The 27040-nt window shown below is 37.0% G+C and overlaps 2 protein-coding genes across 2 annotated transcripts in view; both read right to left on the bottom strand.

Moving 5' to 3' along the window:
* Window positions 1–3416: 3416 nt before the first annotated feature.
* Window positions 3417–25213, bottom strand: LOC100700974 (complement C3). The gene is made up of 43 exons (XM_019347500.2): window positions 25057–25213; window positions 23501–23696; window positions 23217–23379; window positions 22513–22607; window positions 22273–22361; window positions 21845–21927; window positions 21626–21713; window positions 21408–21513; window positions 21135–21255; window positions 20781–20896; window positions 20492–20638; window positions 17620–17719; window positions 17386–17480; window positions 17071–17262; window positions 16794–16949; window positions 16209–16338; window positions 15921–15989; window positions 15439–15636; window positions 15227–15344; window positions 15028–15116; window positions 14799–14938; window positions 13836–14048; window positions 12238–12301; window positions 12060–12149; window positions 11707–11913; window positions 11483–11558; window positions 11182–11341; window positions 10918–11013; window positions 10535–10685; window positions 8813–8898; window positions 8293–8370; window positions 8040–8195; window positions 7698–7760; window positions 7493–7574; window positions 7321–7369; window positions 7120–7210; window positions 6932–7021; window positions 6733–6835; window positions 5600–5689; window positions 4629–4721; window positions 4456–4539; window positions 3885–4029; window positions 3417–3689 (listed from the first exon to the last, which is right to left on the bottom strand). Exons 1-43 carry the CDS (start codon window positions 25128–25130, stop codon window positions 3548–3550), a joined length of 4974 nt encoding a protein of 1657 aa, XP_019203045.1. The 5' UTR covers window positions 25131–25213; the 3' UTR covers window positions 3417–3547.
* Window positions 4149–27040, bottom strand: part of LOC100692186 (complement C3) — a 48518-nt gene continuing 25626 nt past the window's right edge. Inside the window, exon 42 of the mRNA XM_019347499.2 lies at window positions 4149–4416. Within this exon, the coding sequence (XP_019203044.1) occupies window positions 4409–4416 (8 nt within the window). The 3' untranslated portion in view covers window positions 4149–4408. The remainder of the gene's footprint in view (window positions 4417–27040) is intronic.

Here is a 27040-nt window from a genome sequence, read left to right on the forward strand (position 1 = left end):
ACCCAATTAAGTAGAAACATAACAGTGTATATTTGCTCATCGTGTCCTTTAACAATTTTAAACAGTTTTTATTGATAACATTTTTTATTATCTTAAGATGTGAATGTACTAAAGTCCTCAAAAGAATGTAGTCAAGTAAGAATTACAACAATTTATGGTGAGTTGCAGTTGAATAGATATTCTACTATATTTACTCTTTATAATCTATATTATCATCTACAACAGTGGTTATTAACAAGTTTCTTCCCAAAAAAAATTACAGAAGTATATCCGCAGTATAGTATAGTAAGAATATTTCAGATGTCATGCACACATCAAATTAGTATCTTTCCAAATTTGCAATGAAAAATGACATTTTAAACTTGTTTTTCAACAGAATAAATGATGTGGATTTCAATTCAGTTATTTTTAATGTTTTTTGGATTTTCTATTCATTACTTTATTAACAGTTTGACAGTTCTTTTGGACTGTCCAATAAGTATTGAAATTGCTTTTTTAAAGATCTCCTCTTTGTTATTGTAAGAAACAATTTAAATTTTGTCTAAATTATTTACTGCATTTATTAGAAATATTTAAAAAAAATATCATTGAAAAAAATATCATTATAACATCATGAAGAAATTTAAAAACAGCAGTAGCCTACCATTTAATTGTTGTAAAACTTGTTCAATTCCCTTAAAAAAGGCTTTACTGACAATAGTAGAACAGGATAGCAAACTATTACTGTTGCTAAAGTCAAAGAAAAAAAATATACAACAGTTATCAGAACATCATCATAACATCACATCTTCAAGAACAACAACTATGCAACACCCATAGTTGAAACAACAAGCTTCTCAGTCCCTAAGGCAGCAAAGCAATTCAACACCTTAATATTTCTACTATTATTAAGCGTTAAATTTGGAATAAGATTTTTCCCCTAAAAGTTGTCTTCAGTCTATAAATTTAAAACTTAGTTTTTTCCTACTCAAAATCTCTTTGATCTCTGTCTAACATGGTGAATTGCTTTTAAAATTTTTATCCTGTCCTGTCTGGCAGCTTTTTCAAATAGTATTATGATCTGAAAGTACTGTTGTGCTAAAACCATTTTGCTTTTCCATGATCAGCTCTATAGGCTACTCTTGTTCATGTGTTTCTTTTATCTGTTTATTTATTCATTTTTATTTGTGTTATTTCTGGTTTTAAATTATATGTGGTATACTGTGCATCCAGCAAGAGAAGAAGCGAGGCCCGAGGTGGGGCACCCATGTCCGAAGGGTGAGAGTCCCAGAGGACCAGAGGCAATGTGCAATTCACTTTTGATTGCAGACTCTTGGACTTTGAACGTGTTTCAGGACTTACTATATCCTCAATGAGGAGATATTTTTAGTCCCAGTCTGCTCTTGGCTTTGTTTTACTTTAGACTTCAATTCCATGAAATTTCATTAAAGCAATAATTAAAGTAATAATATTAATCAAGAGGAAATTATTTCTCACGTAGCACAGTGCAGTGTTAAGAATAAGGAAGAATTGGCTGGATTTGTGCAAAAATGAAACGGCTGGCAATAGACACATACAAGAATATTGATGGTTACACCCTCGTGCAATAAAGAGGATGTATGTTCTATCACAAGACACAATAAGACAGCTGATTGATTTCTTTCACTAGCTCATCCACACACTTTGTAGAGAGTATATGATTGTTTTTGTTTGTGGGTATAATTTCTGCTTGCCTTATCGCACGCCACTTCCTGGAAGTTATAGGTAAGATTAAGCCACTCATTAATATGGCCGATACCCCAAAAAGTAAATTTACTGAACATGAATCTGAATACTGCAAGAGCTTTAAACAGCATGCCTCATTCAGTCATTCACACCCATTTTTCCTTCACCTAAGTCCTTTCTATTTAACATCCACACATATTCATACTCTCATGGATGCATCGTAGACAACCAACAACCTTCCAGTTAGTGGATGTCCTGCTCTACATCCTGAGTTACAGGCACCCTAAATGCAGTGTTCTTAAAATGTAATATGGGGAAATATTGTTTGTTTTTCCACAAAATTACCAAGAAATTATGCTTACAGCCTAAAATTACAAAATTACATCCAGCATAATTTGTGTCCCCTTATTGTGAAAAATATTCAGAATTTAGGTACTACTAGAAATACTTATTCACTCTTTAACTGTAACTACAGTGTAATTATTTCTATTTCTAAAATATGAGATGTTATAAAGTTATTCACAATTTACAATTACTTACTCAGCATTTAAAATGACTTACGTTAGCTCCAGAGTCCCAGGATTGAATTTGAAATTCTTCTCTTCATAAGGTCTTTATAATCGGGCGCTCACAGTACCATTTCACCCCAATGAGCAGTTAACTCTGACTCTTTGATTACTTGTGGTCTTTAAAAGCACAATGGAAAGCAGAGCCTGCAGCTTTCAGGCTCTGAAAATGTTACGCTCAGGACTTGTTGACAAGTTCCGCTTGGATCCAGAGTGACTTTTTTCCCCTCTGTTACAGAGTTTTGGACCTTCAGCCCGTACCCCGTCTAATTATGTCCACGGCATGAGTTACCTTCCCCCCGAGGACTCTGCTGCATAATCATGTTCACGCCATTCTGGTTAAAGTGCCCAGAGTTTCACAGCCACTGATTTCTAACCCTTGCTCATGTTCATGATCTTTTAAGTTACAAGGTTTTCCATGTTTGTAAATAGTTCCCTGCACTTTGTATCATCACCTGTGTTTACTCACCGCTGTAAATAAATTATTTTCATGTCACGTGTCGTGTACCTGTGTGTTAAATCTGCACACTCCGCCTGACACTTCGTGCCATGACAGTGGGAGACAGACTGTCTCCCACTTTTAAGATAAGGCTTAAAACTTTCCTTTTTGATAAAGCACAGTTAGGACCAGCTGCAGAGACTGATTTCTACCTTAATTATGCTGCAACAGGCCAATAGGCTGCCAAGAGCTTCCCGTGATGCACTTAGTGTTTCTACTTCACACTTTTTTCACTCATTGTGTGTTTATACCTTGCATTTAGTTAATAGTTGTCATTGATTCCACATTGTCTCTTTTGTCCTGTTCCTCTCCCCTCACCCCCAACTGGTCATCCCTGACCCTGGTTCTGCCAGAGGTTTCTTCCTGCTAAAAAGGAGATTTTCCTTCCTACTGTCGCCCAGTGCTTTCTCATAGACATACATATTAATGTATGGTCTTTACCTTAGAGTGTAATGCACCTTGAGAGAACGGTTGTGATTTGGCACAACATAAATTAAATAAAACTTTGAAAACTGAGCTTCCGGTTTCCAGATGTTTTATTTCAAATGTTTTATTCTTTGTTGTGCTTGTTATGTTTCAAATGCATTAGAAATGCGAGAACTTTTTCAACCACCATAAACTTAACAAAAGACACACAGAGCCAGTACCCCATTTGAATACATTTTAATCACTGCAGTGAAATGGTGAAACCCTTATGTTATATTGGTTTCCGTTTTACAGAAAATTGTAAAAACAGCAGAATAACAAGATTTGAAATGTTTTTTTGGTTTTTGTTTTACTACCCGATGCATCTAAAGAGTGAGTACTGATTGACCATCTCCTCCAAGCCCAAGCAGGTATCCCGGTATTTGTCAGTCTGACACTCTTCTGCTGTAGGCCAGTACTCAACCCAGGTTCTCTCACCAATTACGTACTCAAATCTGAAAAGAACAATTGAAAGAAAAATAGTGTTTGTGTGACCAATCAGCAAAATTTGGAATAAAACAACTGTGATAAATATACACAGTTCAAGATAATTACATTTATTAATTGAAGGTATGATTAATGAATAGAACTCTGAAATGAGTTTAAATATACACCACACACAAGCACAGCCAGACAAACAATATACTTACGTATTCTTTTTGTCATCTCGGTGAATATCTTTATCTGAGCCCATGATAAGGTAGGTTTTTCCTCGTTCCAAACTTAAAGCTTCTCTGCAGTGTTGATAACTGAGAAATATGCGCTGTTTATTCAGTGGACCAACATCAAGACTCCCTGTAATTAAGATATGACAGTTGAGAGCAGTGATTTATGAATGACTGAATGTGTTTCTCAAGTTATAGTTAAACACAGTGCTGCTGTGTCCATATATATTCCTGGTTGTATCATCATAATATAGTGTTGTATGTGTAATATTAGTGTTTTGGCAATATGCTTATGCTGAGTATTAAATGTTAAATAAGAAAATGGGTATCAGCAAGACAAGCTAATCTGGCTTACTGATAGCAAATGGTGTCAACCACTAAATGTACCTCTCAGTACAAAAGCAAGCAGCAGTTTTATAAAATGCATGATTTGTCCTTCAAATTGCCCATTTTTTTGTGGCTATCATAGAAAATAACTGTCACTGCTATCTTAATGCCACAAAAACAAACTAGTAATTTCTTTTAAAATAGACGTTTAAAGGACGTAAGTACTTGCCTTCTTTGATGGGGTCCAGCACTTTGACTTTGTGACTGTCTGTGGATAACTCTTCTACAACCTCTTCCACCAGTACTTTGTAAGCTGTGGGCAGCCAAAGTATAGTTTTTAGCTTTTTGCTTTACTATATTCTATTAAATAAACCTAAATGTAACCCATTCATGTTTGTTTACCATAGTCTACTTTGCTGGTCTCTGTACTCTCACAAATCTTAGCTTGGCGGTCATCATTGGGGATTTTGTCCTTCTTCTGCATACTGCAGTTCTCTGTAAGTACACAATAGGGACAGGGTAAAAATACAAAGCTGATGTATACATGTGTGTTGATAGGTGACTGCAGGTATATGAAGGTCGAATATACAACAAATATATCAGTAAGCATTTTGTTCCTGCTCTGAGTGTTGTGACTACTGTCTCTAACATAAACCTTTGATTATTTACTGCAAACCAAATTTTAAATCAGATTTGCCAAAATAGGCGTCTTTTAGATTTTTTTAATTGTAGATTTGTGCATATATCTAAAGTTACTAACAGCACCCTAGCTAGTTATGAAAAACAAACGTGCTTTCACAGGCTAGAATACTGCAGTGTGAAAGTATATCCAATGATTCAAAAGCTTGCAGAATCACCTTTAGCAGTAATAAGTAACTGTTTTCTCTAAATCAGTGTCTCACTTCGTTTGAGGAATTTTAAGTTTGCCCATGTGTAAGTCTATCATACTCTTGCTGCAGCATTTCAAATGGGTTGGGTTCTGGACATTGGTTCAAACTATCCTGTTGTAGATTTGCTGTGTGCTTGTGTTCTTTGTCCAGTTGCATGAATCAGTTTTCATCATGCTTGCATCATGCATGATCTGATTAGTCAACTAATTGCAAAAATAATCTGTGACTAGTTGACTATCAGAATAATCATTTGTGGCAGCCCTTATGTATTTGTGCATATAAATGGCCGATAAACGCAATTCTGATTCTGATTTTTGCTCAAAATTTGACTTTTAAAATAAAATCTTTACTTTAATAACACTTCTACTGCTGTTTTCTGTACCATTTAAAGTTAATATAAAATACATGAAAACCTTTTAATTACAGTTGTAAAATAAGCTTATTTAATCAGATGTATATGATTATATATATGATTGTCTTTACCTTCAGCACATGTGCATATGTTATCTCTACAGAGCTGCAGTAGTTTTCCAGCTTCCCTCTGTGGATGGTAGAATTTCACGCAGCGTGTTTCTGCATTGAGGAAAAAAACAAGTATTTGACTGTTATTTTGTGACAGCTATGGTAGATATAACAATTGATATCAAAATGATCAAATAAAATGGCATAGTGTGCCTATTTACATTACACTGCTAAAAGTATTTTGCTCTTCTCCCTTCACACAGAAATTCACTTGACCTTAATTCATAGGGTTTAATATGATGTCAGCACAACCTTTGCAGCAATAACAGCTTCAACTCTTCTGGGATGCTTTCCACAAGGTTCAGGAGTGTGTTTATAGGATTTTTTGATCATTCTTCCCAAAGTGCGTTTGTGAGGTCAGACACCAATATTAAGCAAAAAGGCCTAGTTTACAATCTCCAATTTTAATTCATCCCAAACCTCTTCTATCGGGTTGAGGTCAAGACTGTTGCAGGATAGTAAAGCTCTTCCTAACCAGATTTGCTCATCTATGTCTTTATGGACCACACTTTGTGCATTGGTGCACAATCATGTTAGAACAGGAAGAGACCATCCCCAAACTGTTTCCACAAAGTTGGGATGGTGAAATTGTCCAAACGTATTGGTATGCTGAAGCGTTAAGATTTTCTTTAACTGGAAATAAGGGGCCAAGCCGAGCTCCTGACATTCCATGAAACTCTCTATGCTCTCTCTGTTCTGTTCCACATGAAGTTAGGAGGTCTGTAACTATTGACTCTGCAGAAAGTTAGCAACCTCTGTGTGCTTCAGCATCTGCTGACCACACTCTGTGATTTTATATGACCTACCACTTGATGGCTGAGTTGCAGTTGTTCCTAATCACTGTCACTTTGTTATAATAGCACTAACAGTGGATTGTGGAATATTTAGTAATATTTGAAGAAATCTCATGACTGGACTTGTTGCACGGGTGTCATCGATCATAGTAAGAGGCTGGAATTCACTGAGCTTCTGAGAGCGACCCATTCTTTCACAAATCTTTGCAGAAGCAGTTTGCATGTCTAGGCGCATTTTTATACACATATAGCTGTGAAAGTGATTGGAGGTAACAAAGGTAACATGTTTATGAGACTCACGTTCATAGTATTCATAGACAGATACAGCTGCGGGTTGTAAGACGCCCACCGGCATTTCCTGTTTGATCCTAAAAACAATTTCTTCTGTTCGTGTGTGAGAAACCTGGGATTTGAAATATAGACAGGGAAAAACATAAATAAAAAACAAGGCAAAGTGGAAAAAAGGGGGATAAGAAGAAAGATTGGTGTGATTTCCAACCTTGTCCAAATAAATGATGAGTGAGCCTCTTTCTGACAGGACTTTGTTCATCTCATATTTTGATATGGTGCGCCCACGTCCTTTAGACAACTAGAGACACACATAAAGACAAATTTGTAAACATTAAGAGGTCTTATTATTTTCTTTAACTGTAACCACATAACTTATTTGTGGGTGTCTCTTCTTACCAAATCCAAGTCTTTTGTTTCAACAGCAAAACCAGTTAGTAAGCCAATATCCAAGATTGACATGCCTGCATCACGATCCCTGTTCTTATACCTGTAGAGAGAATGACAAGAATGATTCAAATGACAGCAGATTTAAATGGAGGGGAACAAAAAGAGTTAAAGTCAATACTATTTCTAAAGTGTAGTTTATATTGTACTTACATGACCTCTATCCTAAGCTTGTATATCTTTTCATCTGCATTTGATTTTTCTGAAAGAATAAGGAAAAAGAAAAAAGGAGCACAAACAAATAAAATGCCATAAACTGAAGCAAACAGATTTAATGAAAACATACAGATAAGTGCAATAAAAATAGGAGATAAGGGATAAGTACCTTCTATGAGATCCACTGAGAGGGTAAAATTCTGACAGTCACTCTCCCGTTCTTTGGGCTTAGCGTAATACAGTGATACCAACTGTTGCATCAGAAAAAATGTGTTTTTATATTGTGTGATAAACAAGTCTTTGTTATACTCTTCTTTTAAGGTTTAAAAAGCCTTGTCTAGGATTCTGAAATGATCAACTAACAGATAACTTACTGTCACTGTTGCTTCTCCTGTTCCCCTAGCAGTCACTGTGATGTCCTGGTTTATGTCATTAATCTGTTGGGATTAATATGTACAAACACACAAAGATGAGAAAAAAAAACAGAGATAAGCTCACTTTGCTCCCACCGACTGAATTTAAATTGCACTGAATCCTCTCATGAATTCTGTCTGTTAGGGAAAAAAAGACCAAAAAGCTTGCAGACTGGTGAGACGGATTGCCAAAAAGACAGAAACACTAGCAGTACTGAGATTTATTTACTGCTAGAGGACATGTTTTCAGACTGACAAATTGTGCTACATGGTGACTGTGTTTGTGAAACTGTGTCTTCTCACCTTAGACGTTCTTGTGGCATAGTGGTTGTTCTGGTTGAAATTGTACTTTTCAGGTGCCGACCTTCCTGGCAACTTGATGTCCACATTCAGATCATACTGTGGCTCGTTAGCGTTGATCCAGTACTCTGCTACAGCTTGATAGACCATTATAGTAGCCTGGAGAGAAGAAAGTGAGGGAGATAAAGACAAGCAAAGGTTATAAGATGAGACAATATGTATAAGATATCTTGATTGACAGGAAGTTTTGTGTTACCTGAGTTGATCCATAGCCTCCGCCCACCTTCTGTTGTGCGTTGAACCATCTCACAACAGGTCTGGCATCTTCAAAGTTCTTTATTAAAACAGTACAAGACAAGAGTAGAGTTTAAAAAAAATATGGAAAACATTTTTCAAAGGTACTTCAGAGTTTTAGGCTTTCTAATCTGCTTTTTGCTTTTTATTCGGGTGTAATTAAAATCCAGTCCAGAAACTTGCCTAATGGAAGAAAATGCGATGTTTTTCATAGTTCATAATGAAGCTGTACAAAGTAATGTCTTATTTGTTTTAATTTGTATTTGCACACAATAATAACACAACATAAAACTAAATGGAGAAATTATTTTCATTGAGCTGGAATTTCACAGTTAAATAAATGGTAACTCAAGTACTCTGGAATGGTCAGTGATGGTATTTTAATACTGTAAAGTAAATTTTCAATGATTTTGTGTCCAAAACCTTTAATATTTTAGTGACACATGAATGACAGATGGATTATATAATTTGGACATGCTCACCTGGGTCTTGACAAGAGCAAGAAGAGCATAAGCTGTGGCTTCCAAAGTGTAAATACGCCCTCTAGGTACAGGCCAGTGAGATAGCTCTGACAGACACAATCACACAAGTAAATTTTTATTACTATAATATAAAACAGAAATATTTTAGAAAAAAATGTAAAAACCTTTTTAAAGTTAAAAAATACTGTTATTCATTAGATAAATCAAATTGATAAATATATATACCCAAATTTTAGTAGGCACACTGGATTTTAATGAGAAGTCAGAAATTAATCAAGTATAACATTCAATAAGTAAAGTTTTCAGGAGCGCAAGAAAATCGATGAGATTTTTTCAGATATTTTATAAAAAAGTAAATTCTAAAATTCATGAATAACAAAAGTCATGGTCTTCCAGTCTTCAGTGCTTTTCACCCACTTCTGTCTGTCTCTCCTCTTCTCATTCTCTCGCTCATCTCCCTCTGTCAGTGTGTGTGTGTTTGCTGTGTGTCCCTGTAACCATGCCTTCTGTTCCAAGGGAAAGTCCTTCCCGCATCTCATGTCCGAACACCAAGAGTTAAAACAATCACCTCGTGGTAGTCTTCAGATGATCGGCTTTCTATTCAAGCTAGAATTCCCTCATTTGTGGCAGAACAATGGCTATCAGCTCTGTCTAAAATCAGCCACATCTCCCAGAAAACCAGTTAACATCTCTGTATCCTCTGAACCACTTGAATTATCCTCTATCCTGTGTCTGGAGAGAGTTTTGTGCCTGGGTAAGTCTTCCCTCTGACTTCCTTCTTTCTAGTGTGCTGGCCAAACAAGGCAACCAGGATTTAGAAGCGGCTCTCCACTGCACAAATTAGTCCAGGTGGAGCACGCAGCTAACATGAATCAAGTAAGCCCACTACACCATGACGTCCTTGGCTACTAGGCTCCCACTTGGCTACCATTTGAGGCATCGCTGGGCTAACAACCTCCCCTGTTTCTGGCAATTAAAGGTAAGTGTTCTGTCCGTGTGCAGCATCATCTGCACCACTTTCAGTGCATCTGGAATGCCAGAGGGTTTGGCAGGGTATACGAAACATGTCCGACTTGGAAATCAATCTAAAAGGTTCCCAACCTCTGGTGCCAGCAAATCTGGAGTTCCCAAACTCTTCTGTTGGTAATCAGCTGTTCTGTCTGTGATTTAAGCTAGAGGAATACCCATATTTCAGGCCTTATTGTTGAACTGCAAAGTGTTGTCGGCACATATGAAGTTTTTATATTCTGTCTTTTGTCGTCACCTCACATTTTTCTTGTCTCTGCACAGGAATCCTGGCTGTGTCTAAGTGAGTTTTTAAAATGCAGAGAGTTTTCCCTGTAAAAAGAGTTTCTGTGGATCTGTAAATATTGCAAACCTGGACACACTAGCTCACAATTCCTTCTGTTGTCATTTTTTTGTAACTTTACTGTAAATAAAAGCACTATTGCTTTCACTGGACCTGTTCTGAGTTCCACATCTGTGTATTTTAGCCTATGGTTATGTCCTGTATGTATGAGAGAAGGACAGGGTAGGAACTGAAAAGCACTGAAACAGTACAGTTTTCTTTTTCACAGTTTTCCCAACTGGTTTTTGGAATTCACTGAAACTGTAATAATCATAGTTACACTGATCGCGTAAACACGTACTGTGTGTGTGTGTGTGTGTGTGTGTGTGTGTGTGTGTGTGTGTGTGCGCGTGTGTGTGTGTGTGTGAACATACCTGGGGAAACAAACTTGAATAGGATCTCTCTGTTCAATTTGTTTTCATTAGCCAGTGCATATGATGTCATGGCCACAGCATAAGGGTTGGTGAGGCTGGGCAGTCGCCTCTCCAGGTAGGCCACTGCTTTGTCTATACTGCCTGGGAGACTCTGGGCAGATGAAAAAAGGAAAAAGAAAGAAGGATAACGAGTGACAGGAGAACAGAACATAATGTTCTTCTTCCTTTTGTGAGCCTACAGAATATGTTGGTGAGCTGAATTAAACTCTGTCTGTTTTTGCTGGTCTGTGGTTTAAATCTTCAATGCAAGTGCAATACAAGGTATCACCATTTGATTATTTCAGATACTTTGTAACAACAATGTTTGCAGGTGAAATACTCACATTGACAGTGTCGGAACATATTGAGCGTGACTCCTGCATTGCAATGAGGCAGAAAGCTGTCATGGAGGCGTCTGAATCTGAGCCGGCCACATCACCCTACAGATGAAGCACAAACATAATATTATTATTATTTCTAACAGAACAGTTTATAATATTTATAAAAGGTGATTGGCAGTTGTATAACTGGCTTCTCATTTAGTTATAAGCCATTTTGTATTTCAAGTATAGATGAAGAACTTCTGTTAATAGAATCAGTGCACTCACATTCATCTCTCCGTGGATTACAGCTGTAAATTCTTTGAAAACACCATCAGGTTGTTGTCCTTTGAGAATAAGATACTTGACAGCATCACAGATCACATTATCTTGTATTGCAACCAGATGATGGGCCATTGCAAACACCTTGGCAACATAGGCAGTCAGCCTTATAGAGAGGAAGAGGGGATACAATAGCTTAATTTAATTTTATCTGCCCTTAAAATATATTGCCAGTACAAAATCAGAAATTCAGGCAGCACATGCAAAATATTGTGTATGAATTCATGGATGTTTGTGGGTGCCTCACCAGGTGCTAGCTGGGCGAGCAACCCATGCAGCAAACGATCCATCACTTTTACGGTAGGCCAACTGGTTTGTGTAACCTTGATGAAACAATTAAAAAAAAAAACAATCTTTTTACTTCACTGCTATTCAACTTGGATCTGACTCGTATTTATTGGAAACAATTTTGAGGAGCTCTGTGTGTTTATTGTGTCACCAAAGAATTTATGTACATCTGTGAGAGCCTACCAGTTTTTATATGTTGGAGGGCTTCATTACGTTTGTCAAATCCCACAGTTTCCCACTGGTTGGTTTTGTCCAAATACAAGGTTGCAATAACAGGCAGAGTCATTGAGATCATGTTCTGCTCCCCACAGCCCGAGGGTTGTTTGATTAGAGTACCCATTGAGTTACCACCAATGGCATTCTCCACCAGCTGAGATACTTGTTCTCTCCCTGCATGCATACACATACAAAAAAGGTTCACAACAACCATTAAGGTAGTCAGTCCCGAATGTAAACAATAACAATGTACAACAGAAGGTTCAGGGTGATATAGCCACTGAATCACATAAACTGCCCAAATATTAAATATTTCTCACCTGTCACAGAGATCTGTGTGCTAGTAGGTGTGTTTGGAACCAAATCTTTCCTTTGAATTCCACTGTTAAGAACTTCGTTCTGTACACCATCTAAACAGAGAAAAAAATGTTTTATTATGGTGAAAATCAGCGTGTGACTTAATAATTAGAATGTAGCTTTTTTAATGGATAAACTCACTTTCTCCTTTCTTAATAGGATCTAAAGTCACGATCTTTGGATGTTTAACCAGTACGCCCTCAGGCTGGAAAACAGACAAACATTGGAAATCATTATTATTTTAGCAAAGAAAAGTGTAGTTGATACAAAACAGGAAATAAATCCACAATTAAATTAAGTCCTCCACAGTTTGTCCTTCTAAGCCTAACTGCAATTTGTGTGACTAAACTCTGTTTAACTTTGTATTCTTGTTGTGTGAAGTGAACCTCTCTCGGTGTGTGAGAGACGTAGCCACAGCAGCAAAAACGCAAATGATGTTAGTAGTCAACTTATTATTGCAGCTGTACAATGCATACTTTGTAGTTGCAATAGATACTGAAAGTGTGCTGCTGAGAGGCAGATAATAATTAAGTGACTGTGGTGGTTTACAGTGTTATCATATGCATAGAGTATTTTTCCTTACAATATATAAAATATAAACATAATATAAAATACAACATCAACATTGGTATGAAACCAAAACCCTTTTCAAAACCACAATATTTTTGACGCGCCGTTTTATGAATGTTAGAAAAATTCAGAAGACATTCTGTGATATCTGGCATGACATGGTTAAGTGACAGGATCCTCGACACTGTTAACTAAGTGTTGACGATTTGAAAATCCTTCACTTAATTGTCTGTCTGCAACATTTTGGCCATCTGTAAAGCTTTAGAGGTCTGACTTAGCTTGAACTGTCAGATCTATTTAAATTTTCAACTAAACTCTTATCCATTTTTAACTATACGTAATTACTAAATATTATTCCCATGTAACTTTAACCAAGGTGACAGACTTCCTGCAACATTAACCATATTAACCTGTTATTTGAATCAAAACCACATAGTTTCTCTAACTTGGCCTAAGCAACTCATTTGGCATCAAATTCATTATCAGCTATGCCTTAGCATGCCTGTGTGTCTATGGTTTCAAACAGTTTCTGTATTTTACCTGGAAAACATTTCTCCCAAATGAACACGGTGAACGTATTTCAGTAATATACATCAGTATTGATGATAACCATGATTTTTAGAAATGAAATATGGATAAAACTGACCTACATTATCATAAATAACTGTTTAGGTTTTCTTTTGGCTAGGCTTTGGCAGTTTGCTGTTCAGTACTGATTAGAGTACTGTACTGGTTCTTCATCTTCCTATACTCACATTTTAAATAAAATCCCTTTTACAAAATAGACACAAAAACAAGCAATGAACTAAAAATGCATTTGACCAGTATGATTATTATATTTTTGATGATTTCTGAGATTATTAAGGGAAATTCTTTTGGCAGTGATAATCATGTAGTATTAGAACAAAAGTTCAACACATATTGTTAGTCTCCAAAATTATCAGTCCGACGTTTGGTCTGGGATTGAGCCAGACTCCTGTTATTGTTTCTGTCTGTTCCTTTTTGTGCCTAAACCTCAACAAACAATAGCTTTCAAATTATTTTATTACTACCAATTTTGAAAGGCCTTTTCACATTCAGATAAGAAAAAGCATTTTTGTTTTATTTAATAGGAAAGTGATATTGAACACATTTTTGGGCATACATATAGCAAACACTGGGTTTCTTACCACCACCCGCAGCATCTTCATGACTCCATCATTGAGATATGAGTCCTTAACAGCTGCTTTAACCTCAATGCGCCGTTCTCCCTCCTTCATGGGAATAATGACGAAGGGGACAGATCGTGTGGTCTCGGCCCCAACAGTGACCTCCTGGCGATATCGACCACGTTTGGAAGCTGAACTGCACACGTGCTCCTCCTCAGTCAAATCGATGCGTACCTTTATAAAAGAAAAACAGCAATGACAAAGTTGGAGAAGAAACTGATCATGTGGTGTTTCAAACTGGAAGAATACAAAGATCCTAATGAAATATAGAGATTTTTAAGCATTCCTTTAACTTTTGGCAATTTCATTTCTCCTTATTTACAGAAAACTTAGGTAATAAACTCAACCTGAAAAAGAGATTGTACTCTTCAATTTGAGTTGATGATAAACCAAATATGATAAGCCTAGATAGACAGATAGAATAGTTTTACTTTGAACATGTAAGTTTAACTGAAATAACAAGAGAAAAGAAAAACTTAAAACATCAACTTTTCATGAATATCTCTGTCTACACAATGTTTATGCTCAAAAAGGAGTAGGATGAAACTTACTCTTTTTCTGTTCCTACCCCCTTGATTGAAATTCTATTATTTACAAATCAATATTCAAAATTTAACATTATATAATCCATACATGTTTAACTATATACAAGTCTACACTCATGTATAACACACAAATAAAAAAAAATTCAAGCTCACGAACCAAAACAACAACAAACTACATTTTTACATAAAATGAGCAGCCTATGGTTAACACCTACAAAATTTCTGAGCTTTGTTAAAATAATCTCTTTAATAATCACTTCTCTTTTTTTAAAGGGATTTTAAGAACACAACATGAAAATGCCCATAATAAACTGCACAAGATGACACTTTTGAACATCACTGTGTTTCAGTCCAGTAATTACTGTGGTTCTGTACTTACAGTGATTCGATCAGGGCTGTAGTTGTGGAGGATTGCTTTAATTTCTATCTGCTCTCCACGGACAGCAGAATAAGGCAGCCTGAGATCAATGAAGAAATCCTTCTTGACAATGACCTCAAATGAATCACCCACACAGATTCCTTAAAGAAAATATGCAGAAAATAATGAAATGTTTAAAAAAGTAAATGGAAGGCCAAAAACAGCCATATTTTAGTCACCGAGTCCTCACCGTGAGTTCTTGACAGACTGATGCCGGTGAACTGCCAGGTTGTGATTGAATCTTGCAAAGGAACATTTTTCACAAATGATGTGGTGTCACTGAAACAGAGAAAAATGTTAACAGTCTGAGAGATAGCTTAAGATGTAACTGTGATAATTAATTAACTTATCTTTTCATTTGTATGTGTTTGTGTGTTACAATGACTCACCAGTGTGTGTTTCTAGGGCAAGGAGGCAATTTGATATCAGACCAGAGCCAACTTTCTGGGAACTTGGTGCGAGTAACAATTTCATTGCTGTCCATGAAACTGTTGTCTTCTCCTTCACCTGGATTTTGATTAAAAATTATATCATTTTGTGAATTTTATGACAAATAGCATGACTATAGATAACCATCACACATTTCGTTTCCATCTCTTACTGCGAGCCAGTTTGAGGTCTTCCTCCCTCTTCTCTGCTCGAAGGGTTTCCACTGCCTTGCAGCAGCGCAGGAAAGCATCACGGCAGCCTTGACCATCAACAATGTACTCGCTGCGGACCTCACAGGTGTATGAAAGGGGGGTTTCCTTCATGCCATCCAGACAACACTCAGATTCTATTGGGTCTGTATAATTTTTTACTGAAAACAGAGACGGTTGTGGAAGAAAGCATGAGAACTGTGATTCACTGTAAAGTTCCAAACATATATTTTTAAATATGGCTTTTTGTAAACAGAAAATATTTTAATGAAGTCAAAAGCATAAAACAAATGTTTTTTTTATTTCTTTTTGTCTGTTGACTAATGCATAGCCTGTCAAAAGTAAAAACAGTGATATGTGTGAAATTGTGAATTAATATGTGGATATTTATGTATATAAATATTTATATGTATATATAAATATTTATATCTATATATATACTTACATAAGCTGCTTCTGACATCCATTACAGCAGCGTTGCGTTTCTTTCTGTTCGCAGGCTGGCATTTAATCTCTGTAAAATGCGACACATACAAAATATACCATATGAAACAAGCCTGAAACTGAATTTGGTTTTTATGTTACTAAAATAGGAAGAATATAACACAACCTTTGTTGTTGGACTGTTCAAACATGATAGAAATAATCATCATTCTTCAAGGGTTTAGCAGTGAAGCCAAGAGAAAAGTATTAGACAACGGTAAAAGAGTGGGATGCTCTGTTGCATTGTCACCTTGTCTATATGTGGTCTTTGCATCAGTGTTGGACTCAAACAATAGCCCAGCATCAAAGAAGACACCCATACTGTCCTTTCCTCCACCAGGTGTGCAGCCTGTGTCATACTGCTCTACTATGTCCCACACCTACAGGTTAAAGTACAAACACATACAAGAATGTATATCAACCAGACCATTTGTATCAGTAAGCTTACAGTAGGAGGACTTGAATATGGCTCACAAATCTAAAAATAAATAGGCTAAAACATAAAAAATATCTTATTGACATTGTACATTATGATATTAAATTCACCGTCACATTTTTATTTTTTTAATTTTAGACTCACAATAATCTTTCCTCCTCTCTACACACACTCAGAGCAACAAATCTAACTGGGGACCTACGGGCCACCTGGCGTGTGCCACAGCTAATGCATAGTTGTTCTGAGGCACAGGTTAACACGCTGTAACAACATAACAAGTTTCAGGTTTTTGGTATGTATGCAATACGTAAATTAATATGAAATCCAATATGTGCAATTTGTTTACTGAAGCTAAACAATTTATAAAATATAAAAAGCAAAAAATAATTGAGAAATGACCTTTTTCTGTGTCAGGCGGTGCTTGTTGTTTAGGACGTAGACACCTTTGTCAACTGCCACCAGTCCCACTGTGGCCTCTGGATTTCCTGTGACTTTCAGACCAAACATCTTGCGAGGCTCATAGGCTGCAGCAGGTCGTGAGGATTCCAGTTTCAGCTAAGTGAGTGTGACATGCAAATTTGTATATGTTAAAAAATAAGTACTACTGTAGAAATGAGCAAGATTTGTGCATTTTGGCTGTAAAGATTCACTCTTTCATAGCTCTTGAGTGTCTTACAGTGCCCATGCAGGTGTCTTTTACATCCACCCAAACAGAGTCTGATACCACTTCATTTGAACTTGTATGGAAATAGGCTATGATGCGGAACGATGGCAGCATTTCTTTGGTGATTGGTTGTATCAGGGAAATCAGTACTTGGCCTCTTGTCTTGTAACGGCCATATTTCACTAGCTGACCTCTGCTCTGGATCTGGGGAAACACAGTTACACATTAATACCTAATATCTTAAGCGCACATGTATGTACTATGACCATTTGTTTCATCACAGAAAAAATAGCTCTCTCTATAAATACAAATAAATAAGTCTCTTACCAGATATGTGATATCATGATTTTGATTTGGCTGCTGGTTGAGATTGAGGTTGATTTTTAGATTGTCTCCTATTTTCAGCTCAGCTGCATCCACACCTGCAAATATGTTTCAATAAATGTTATAGTTTGAACACATCTTTTAGTGCATGTTTCACACAGTATACTTCCACTTCTACCTACAGTAACAATCTTTATACTTTTACTTTATGCAATACTTCATCAGGATTTTTCTCACCTATGTGGATAAAAGTCCTGGTCTTGCTCTGGTATGGTCTTGCTGTCATCTCTGCTCTTGCTTGTTTATCAGCTGTAAGAATGTTGTGATCGGTCATTGCCTGTAATTAATGACACACACACATAAGCCATAATGAGCATAAGAAAAACATTTATGTGTAACTATACAAGGATCAGTCAGGACCTGTAATTAAAGCCCAGCATACATAACCAATGAGCAAAAAGTTAAATTAAGTGATAAGTAAGTGATAATCTCTTTCTATGTTATTGTACAAAGGGGTTGAAAATTACCTTTACTGCCTGTGGGCAGTATTTGTGTGAGCAAGCGTTAAAGTGGGCCAGAACACTCCAAAATAGCATTCTGGCAGCCACTGTGCTGCCCTATTATTATTATTAAAAGTTATTTTTAATACTGTCATTATTATAATTATTATTATTAGTAGTAGTAGTTTGAGTTGAAGTAATAGTACTAGTAGTCGCACGGTGCGACCAAATATTTTCGGGTAACAAAAAACATAAAAAAATCTCTGCAACTCTCCGTGTGGTCAACAACAGACACACATTATGCCCCTATCGTGGACTAAACCAATCAGAGATAGTCAGGGGCGGGACCTCTCTGATTGGCCCTGGTCCAGTTGAAAGTGCAGGTGGAAGAGAGAGGTGAGTAGCTTGAATAAAGCGATATCAATTCATTAACGGATTCCACACAAAGACGTAAACACAGAGCGGACCCGAGGCATCAGAATCAGCTTTGTCTTTCTCGGCTTTCTCACCCCACGGCCCGAACACGGACACGCTGTCGGAGCTTAGCGATTCTGATGCGTCGGGTCCACGCTGTGTTTCCGTCTTTTTTGCGCTGATTCTGAGCTGCAGGTTTTTTTTCTCTCCAACCAAAATTCGCCGAGCCAGCAGCAAAAGAAGCAGCAAACTACACTTCACATTTGATCAATGTCGTCATGAATTCCCTCTTACTTTTGCTGTTTTGCTTCCACCACGATAAAAATCACACTTCATGCACAGCTCTCTCTCTCTCTCTCTCTGTACTTCAAGAACAGTTTCCCGTCTCAAATCTCTGTTTTCTGCATTATTCATTCGCTTATTACCCACCAGTCTACCATTGTTTACAGCGCTGTCGGCCGCTGTCTTTTTCTTTTCTTTTTCCTTTTTTCACTTAAATGACCTCGGACAAGAAAGCCTAATTTCTGCTGTTCAATACTGAAGAAATTTAAACTTCTTAAAATTATGCAAAATTGCAGAATATTGCAGAATATTTTTAAGGTTATCTGGTATAAAACGCCAGACCAGGAAAATCTCCTTCATGTTTTTCTGTGTTTTATTCTCAGTTACTTTCACACAAAGGCATCTGCTGTGATGTTCACAATTCTGATGAAGTCTCACATGTATCAGTACTGATAAATGATCAGAATTATAATATTTCTGACTGTCTGAGGCTAAATTGAATCGAATCAGGACTTTGAGAACTGGAATCGAATGGATTATAGAAATCAGTGATGATACCCAACCCTAGTGAGCAGCCTAGGCCTGACAGAAGTGGATGTAGCTGTGGGGAATAAGGAAAGATGAAAAGAACCATTGATAACTTTTTTGTTAAGGACTGATCCGTTTGAAATTCATAGCCAGCTCTGACACGGTGCCATCAATCTTTGAATGCTGAAAAAACAGCAGTGTATCCAGAAAACACATTATATGCTGCAATAAATGCACTGCCCAAGTGTCCCCTCTCCCCACTGCCTTTCAGCAGCAGGCAGCAGCAAACAGGTCGTCAGAGGACCCAAGATGATGATTAAGTTTAACATTTTCTACAATACTGACAAAGCAATTTAAGCACAAGTTTGTTAGTTAATAATTTAGAAATGAATATTGTCTGTATGGACCTCCCCCCAAAGAAAGTGCACATGTAAAACTGCGGTGTTAAGCGATGTGGTTGAAAAATCTGAGTGCGCCTAACTTTTGTGCCGGTACGCCTACATTTTTAAAGTTAGGCGTACCGGTGCGTCCATGTCAAAAAGTTAGTCTAGAGCCCTGTATATATATATATATATATATATATATATATATATATATATGTATGGGTCTATCATACCAGGCAAGGCCCAGGTGCAGGCTGTGTAAAGATGCCCCTGAGACAATCCAGCACATAACAGCATGGTGCAAGATGCTAGCAGGCAGGGCATACATGGAACGCCATAACCAAGTGGCCGGCATAGTATACAGAAACATCTGTGCCGAATATGGCTTGGAAGTTCCGAGGTCAAAATGGGAGACGCCCCCAAGGGTGGTGGAGAATGACCGAGCTAAGATCCTGTGGGACTTCCAGATACAGACGGACAAAATGGTGGTGGCTAACCAACCGGACATAGTGGTGGTAGACAAACAGAAGAAGACGGCCGTAGTGATCGATGTAGCGGTTCCGAATGACAGCAACATCAGAAAGAAGGAACACGAGAAGCTGGAGAAATACCAAGGGCTCAGAGAAGAGCTCGAGAGGATGTGGAGGGTGAAGGTAACGGTGGTCCCCGTGGTAATCGGAGCACTAGGTGCAGTGACTCCCAAGCTAGGCGAGTGGCTCCAGCAGATCCCGGGAACAACATCGGAGATCTCTGTCCAGAAGAGCGCAGTCCTGGGAACAGCTAAGGTACTGCGCAGGACCCTCAAGCTCCCAGGCCTCTGGTAGAGGACCCGAGCTTGAAGGATAAACGGCCCGCAGGGGCGTGCTGGGTGTTTTTGTGTGTGTGTATATATATATCATTGTAGTAAGATTATTGATGGTGCTGTTGTTGTTAGTTTGTTTTCTTTTTTTGAAGACTGTTATGTGGGGGGGGGTTAAAGCTTTATCAAAACTTAAAACTTACAGTGATTCTCAGCTCGGCTTCATTTCCTCCTGTATTGATGGTAAGCCGAGCCATGCCATTAGCTGCAGTGAATCCCCTGACTGGCCCAGGATTAATCACTACTGGAATGTTTTGTGCTGGAGTTTCATCAGGATTTAAAACTTCAACCTGACATCAGAAAAAAGAAATTGAATCATAACACTTTGTAAAGGAATTATAATTTCTTCAAATACCACAACTGACGTATCAAAATTATTATTTCAAAGTGTAATATTATGTCAGACTATGTAAATTTAAATTAGTGCTTTACCACAACATCAAAGGACATTCCTGGCTTGAAATATTTTGGAGTTCTTTTAAAGTGGATCGTATAGGGTGATGTAACAATCTGGATACCTCTCAGTTCAGCCTCCACCATTTCACTACCTGTGACAGGGTACAAGAAAATAATTATACACACAAAAAATTGTCAGAATTCATTTGTTTTTCTATTACTCACTTTGTTTTCACCAAAAATAAAACAAACAAACAGTAATTTGTCATTTCTGACACAGATGCTCTTTTTAAAAAAAAAAAATTATGTGTGAGTGTGTGTGTGTGTGTGGGGGGGGGGGGGGGGGGGGGGTGTACTGAACAGGCTTAAAAAGACAGGCTTCTTTCTTACCACTTTCTGTCAGCACACTGACAGATACAAATATGGCGCCCCCTACAAGACTGTTGATGTCCCGCTCAACTTTTGTTATGTCTTCCCTCCTCAGTGTCACCTCTCCTTCACCATTTTCAATCTAATTCAGCAACATAAAGATGTTCATGTAAAAATATGTTCCACAGTTATAGCACAACAATACAGTTTGTGAGGAGTAGGAGGTATTTAAACTCTTATGTCAGCATCACTTTACATGGAAAGGCTAAATCTTAAGTATAAATATGGGCTCACCGGCACTCTCTGAAGAGAGTCTGGAAAGCTCTGCTTGCTTTGGTCCTTTTTGATGACCCCAAATACCACATAGGCTGTTCCTTCCACCTCTTGACCAAACAGATACCTTAAACCATGGAATAAAGATGTGCTTGTGAACAACCAGTTTGAACCCAGGTCAAACTGTAACAACAAAGGATCACATACATACTACTTAAATCCACAATACAATTACATACGTAGCTTTGATTCTGACGGTGAAATCTCTGCTGTTCACGTGGAAGAACTGTGTTAGTGGTGTCAGTTTCACCTCAAAACTGGGAAGAACTGCAAATAATAAATGAATGAATAAATGAAATGAATAAAACATTTTCTGTGTCAAGTTGAAGTTACTATTTGCATTGCACATTTAAAAACAGTAAATAGTGCAAGTACTATACAGCTAATGGGATGCTCACCATACTCTTTGACCTCAAATTCTGCAGAATAGATTTGCTGTGGGTTGCTCTGGAATTTTGCCACCACTTTCCACAGTCCAGTACTAGACACACACACACACACACACACACACACACACACAGAGAGAGAGAAATTAATCAAACAAATAGTTCAAGCATTCGTAAAACTGAAACTAACACATTAATCAGACTGCAGACTATATTCTACACACAGGATCTAATTAGACTATAATTGCCGAATTATGGAAGTGTATAAGTTTAAAATATGCAAGATTGATTGTATAGTAAAAAAAATCAATTTAACACATACAACACTACATAATATACACTTACACTACATTAATAATAACAATGATAACAACAATAATAATAATAATAACAATAATGATAATAATAATAATAATAACAATAATAATAATAATACTCACCTAACAATTTCACCAAGCTGGAAATCTCCAGAATGAATACCTGATTTTAGAGAGACTGGGTCAAGTGGTAAAACAATGCCTTCAGGTGTCTGTGGAAAAAAATAAAGTTTCAAAACTAATATATGAACGACAATATTAAAAAATCTAATAAAAAAAGTTTATGTGTTTTCGTTGTTTAGCTACGGCTGATTGCATAATGTCACTTTCAATTCTGAGCCAATGAAGAATAAAACACAATACCACAAACTCAATGGCAATGGAAACATCAGTTTGGGCTGCTTCATCCCTCTCTACAGGCTCCATCTGGGGTGTCAGTGCAAACATCCTGAAAAGAACTGAAGAGAAGAGAAGATGTTATTTTTGCTGCTCGGGCAGTGATGTATACATGTTGGGAGGAATATTTAATAAAGAAGTTCAGTTTACTAATTTAAATTAAGATCATTCATTTAAAATATGTCTTAGTCAAACTGAGGGAAATGTATGATTTTTTTTCCTTTCAAATCTTCACTGAAAAAAATTATCAGATGTTCTAACCTTTTTCAAAGGGACTGCACGGACTACACAAAACAGCTTTCTAATTTGTGAAAAGTGATGCCATAGTCACATAATTACTGTAACAAACTGTTTTTTGTCTCAAATTTAAAACTAAATTGTTGGAGCAGCACCATGTTTCCTTAAGTTTATTGAATGGCCCTGAAAAAATATCGAATCTGTATTAAATAAAATAAAAATAGAACTATGGACGCATGGGACACACGACACAGGAGCTCTAGTTTTCCATTCCAACTTTATTCACCTCCATACATCAACTGAGCATATCGCACCCAAACACAACAAAAACCCCTCCTCTAAGCTTGGCTGTGAGTGGAGCCCTCTAGTGGGTCGCCACACAACTACCCTTGTGTGTGCTGTGTTTCTCAGTCATGAGGTAGCGGTAGACTCACCTTTGGTGTTTGGTGTATAAAGGGTCTTGTCAGTCTGAATGAAGATGTAACCAGACTGGAAGGACACCATGACGACTTTCTCCAGGAGGCGGTCGGGGAACTGAGCCTGTAGGTATACGTACTGCTTCGCGTTGGGATCTTTACTGAAGTCTCCTGCAGGGATCTGAGACCAGTATGAAAAGCCTATGAAGACTTGGATGCCATATTCAATGATAATTGAATATTTAATGAAATAGAAATAACAATGACAGTCACATATGAAGTAAACAAATAATTCAACTTACCGTTACTTTCCCAAGCTGCTGAAAGTCATTTCCACTGTTGAGGGTGACAGATGTTGTTGCCAGCCTTTTCGTTTTGGTTGGATGGTTCATCACATTGATTTCAACCCTAACGTCTACTCCAGTGCAGTCTTGACACTCCACAAAGATGTTTTCTGCTGTTCCCACCCGCAACAAGTTTGGGGCAGACATCACTTGCCTGCAGAGCAGCGATAAAAGAGAAAGATGTTAATGATATTAGTCTCTGTGTAGATAAACACATGCTGTTACTGACTAAAGAATAAATTATTTATTTATTATGTTATATGTTCATTTTAGACACTATGAAAAACATGTTAATAATTGCTGAAATAATTATTTTTAATTAAAAATTAAAGATGGATTATTATTTTTATCTGTTTTTTTATTGTATAAAGGTTTTATGAACAAATACTTTCAAAAAAAGTATTTACCGGCTGTTTTCCCATGTGACCCTTAATTATCTTTTTTTAATTTGTGGGTTTTTAAAAAATATTTTTCAAGGTTTTGAGGAAGTGGAAATAGCCAGTATTCAGTAAGAGTGTTAAACAGGAATTCTTAATTCCCAGGTTGACAAATGTTATCTTTGTGCTTCTTTGCTAAAGTCTGAGCTCACATTTTTGAATGCTCTCTATTTAAATATTGCAGCGCAGCCTGATGCCAGTTTGTTGATTTGTCATTAGTGTTATTCATAGACAATATGAACCATTTTATATTATAAAGTTATTGTTAGATTTCAGGGGGTGAAATCCTCTGTGTTTTATTTAAGGTCTGTTTAACATGTTAGAATATACCCTTTCACAATGTTTAAAACACTTTAAATGCTATTCTTTGATGTTGTTCTTTCTTTATCGTAATGACAGTTCTGTTCCCAATATGTGACTGGTTCCTTGAAAAGGAGCCACAGTGACAACATAAAGAGGTTGTCATTATAAACATCAGATGTTTTAACCCATGGAAAGGTTCATTTTTTGGGTAAATTCCGATTGGTTATGAGCTATGTGCTGGACTTTAAACACAATCAGTGATCTATTGATTATCTTGAATGAAGTCCAAAACTAAATCAATAAATCTTTTCATCATGCTTCTGGAGTCTATTTGCTTTGTCTGGCGTAATGCACCAAAGTGCAAACTCTGGACAAAGTTTAGGACAACTTCTTGGCATCACTTTAAATACCAGATTGCCTTGACTTATGTTACATAAGCTGCAGACCTGGCTGCAGCTACTCATTACACAAAAAAACAAATAAAATGAAGTTAGCAATAAAGTTAGTTGGACTCTGGTTTCATTAATAATATGTTTTTCCATAAGTTTTTCCTCATTCCCTTTCCTTCAAATACCACCCATGCCTTCTTCCTTAAAAAACAATGTGAAACCAAACATGCAAAATAAAATAATATATTCATGCAAAAATTCAATTCAATTCAATTCAATTCAATTCAACCTTCTGCACACATCCAAGATAATGACATTGGCTTTGTTTTGCATGAATTAATTCAACCTCACTGGGAATGTGTAAAAGTACAGCAGGTGTACTTACAATGGAGCTCCATCAGCTACACAAGTGAGAGAAGCAAAGGCCAGACAGGCCAGCAGCAGCAGAGTCCTCCTCATTATCCCGAACCTTTCCTGCTGCTAAAGTAAACTGTGGCCGTGCAGCATCCTTCTTTTATTCACTAACCTCCCTCCTCCTGCACTCCCACAAAATGACTATTCATCCTCTTTCCAAACACATGTACACATAATTTCCCAGCAGCAGGTTGGGAAACTGTTTAGTCCTGATAAATATTATCTCTTCTCTAAAGAAACAAGTAAACACTGGAAAATCAATAAAGGTTTACATGTTTAAATAATGTCTTACCATGCAGTTTAATAATTAGTTCACGGGATCTAATAAATATTCTTTTCTTTTGTGTTTTATAAAATCTCATGTTATTGCTCATATTGTTGTACTGCCTCTTTTGAATCCAAATATCCACCAGTATGTAAAAATAATCAGACAAGTGGTCTGATCAAAACATATTGAGTAACTTTACATGACGTATTTGGCTGGGATTTTTGAAGTTTCGGCAGCAGGGATTTTTTTACAGTAAAATCCTGACGCCAATATATGAGATCTTGTATTTTAGGATTTCATTGACAGGGAAAGCAAAGAAAGCAAAAGGGATCCTGCCTTTACCCCCAGAACAAACTTAATTCTCTGTACTACATTAACCAAGGGCATAGAGCGTTGTTAATGATCCTCCACAATGCTTATCATTTAAAGGCGGTGGCATAATGGTCAGTTGATACTATGGAGTATATACTGTGGAATATTCTTTTATTTTCTGTTTTTTAAAAACTCATATTATTGTTCTGTCTCATTTGAATCAAAATAATCACCAGTATGTAAAAATAATTAAATTGCCTGTATGTAATCAATTATTGTAAATGTAAATGTTATCAGGAAATGATCAGACAAGAGAGGGTTTTCAGGAAACACTGTTAAATGTTCAGTTTCTATGCCATATTTTAAAACAAGATCTAGAGTGTGATTAAAGTGGTGGGTGGGTTCTTTTACATTTTGAGAAAAGCCAATTGAGTCTAACAACTGCGGAAGCCCGTTTCCGCCACTAAAAAAAAAAGTATCCATAACTTGAAATTTCGACTCATTAACTCGACATTTTGAGAAAAGTAACCCGAAATTTCAAGTTAGCTCTGCCAGTCAGTAATCTACATGAATGACGTAATTTTCTTGTTACCCGGAAGGATATGCCGCAGAGGAATTCGTACTCAAAACCGGATGGCAACAAACTGGGGCTTTCGAGAGTACGTTTGCTGATAGTAACGCCATGTGATTCAGCTAATAACACAAGGATTTGATCATTGGTGAAGCCATGCTGAAAATACTCAGCAATTTCTGGCTTCATGACTGGCTGTAATACTGGTAGCTTAGCATTTGTAGCTGAGGGCTTCAGCTTCCGGGTAACAAGGAAATTACATCATTCACGTAGATTACTGATTGGCAGCGCTAACTCGAAATTTCGAGTTACTTTTCTCAAAATTTTGAATTAATTTTAAGTTAACAAAATTTATTAATTTAGAAAATTTTGAGTTGAAAAGTCGAAACTCAAAATTACGAGTTATGGATACTTTTTTTAGCGGCGAAAACGGGCATCCATAAATAACAGATTAAATGCTGTGTTGAGGCTGTCATTTTTGGCATCTACATGGATGTTAAAATCACCCACAATAATTATTTTATCTGAGCTGAGCACTAAATCAGATAAAAGTCTGAGAAATCAGACAGAAACTCTGTGTAAGGCCCAGGTGGATGATAGATGATCACAAATAATCAGAATCAGAAATACTTAATCCCCAAGGAAATTATAGGTTACAGCAGGCAGCACGCTAATGGCGCATGCGCACTTACAAAGGAACCCTCTGACCAAACTTTACACAAACATCACATTGGGAAGACATGTCAGTGAGGTAGGCTGATAGGAAAAAACAACGAAAATGCATAACATGAGGTGAGAGGAGGA

Source organism: Oreochromis niloticus, linkage group LG6 (assembly GCF_001858045.2).
Source record: "Oreochromis niloticus isolate F11D_XX linkage group LG6, O_niloticus_UMD_NMBU, whole genome shotgun sequence".
Classification (NCBI taxonomy): domain Eukaryota; kingdom Metazoa; phylum Chordata; class Actinopteri; order Cichliformes; family Cichlidae; genus Oreochromis; species Oreochromis niloticus.

What these genes read in the sequence shown, in the direction of transcription:
- LOC100700974 (XM_019347500.2), bottom strand. Translation starts at nt 25,130, where the DNA reads ATGAGGAGGACTCTGCTGCTGCTGGCCTGTCTGGCCTTTGCTTCTCTC. An exon ending in AGCAGCTTGGGAAAGTAACG is followed by an intron (nt 23,380 to 23,500) that starts GTAAGTTGAATT and finishes TACTGGTCTCAG; the next exon opens with ATCCCTGCAGGAGACTTCAG. An exon ending in TTATACACCAAACACCAAAG is followed by an intron (nt 22,608 to 23,216) that starts GTGAGTCTACCG and finishes TCTTCTCTTCAG; the next exon opens with TTCTTTTCAGGATGTTTGCA.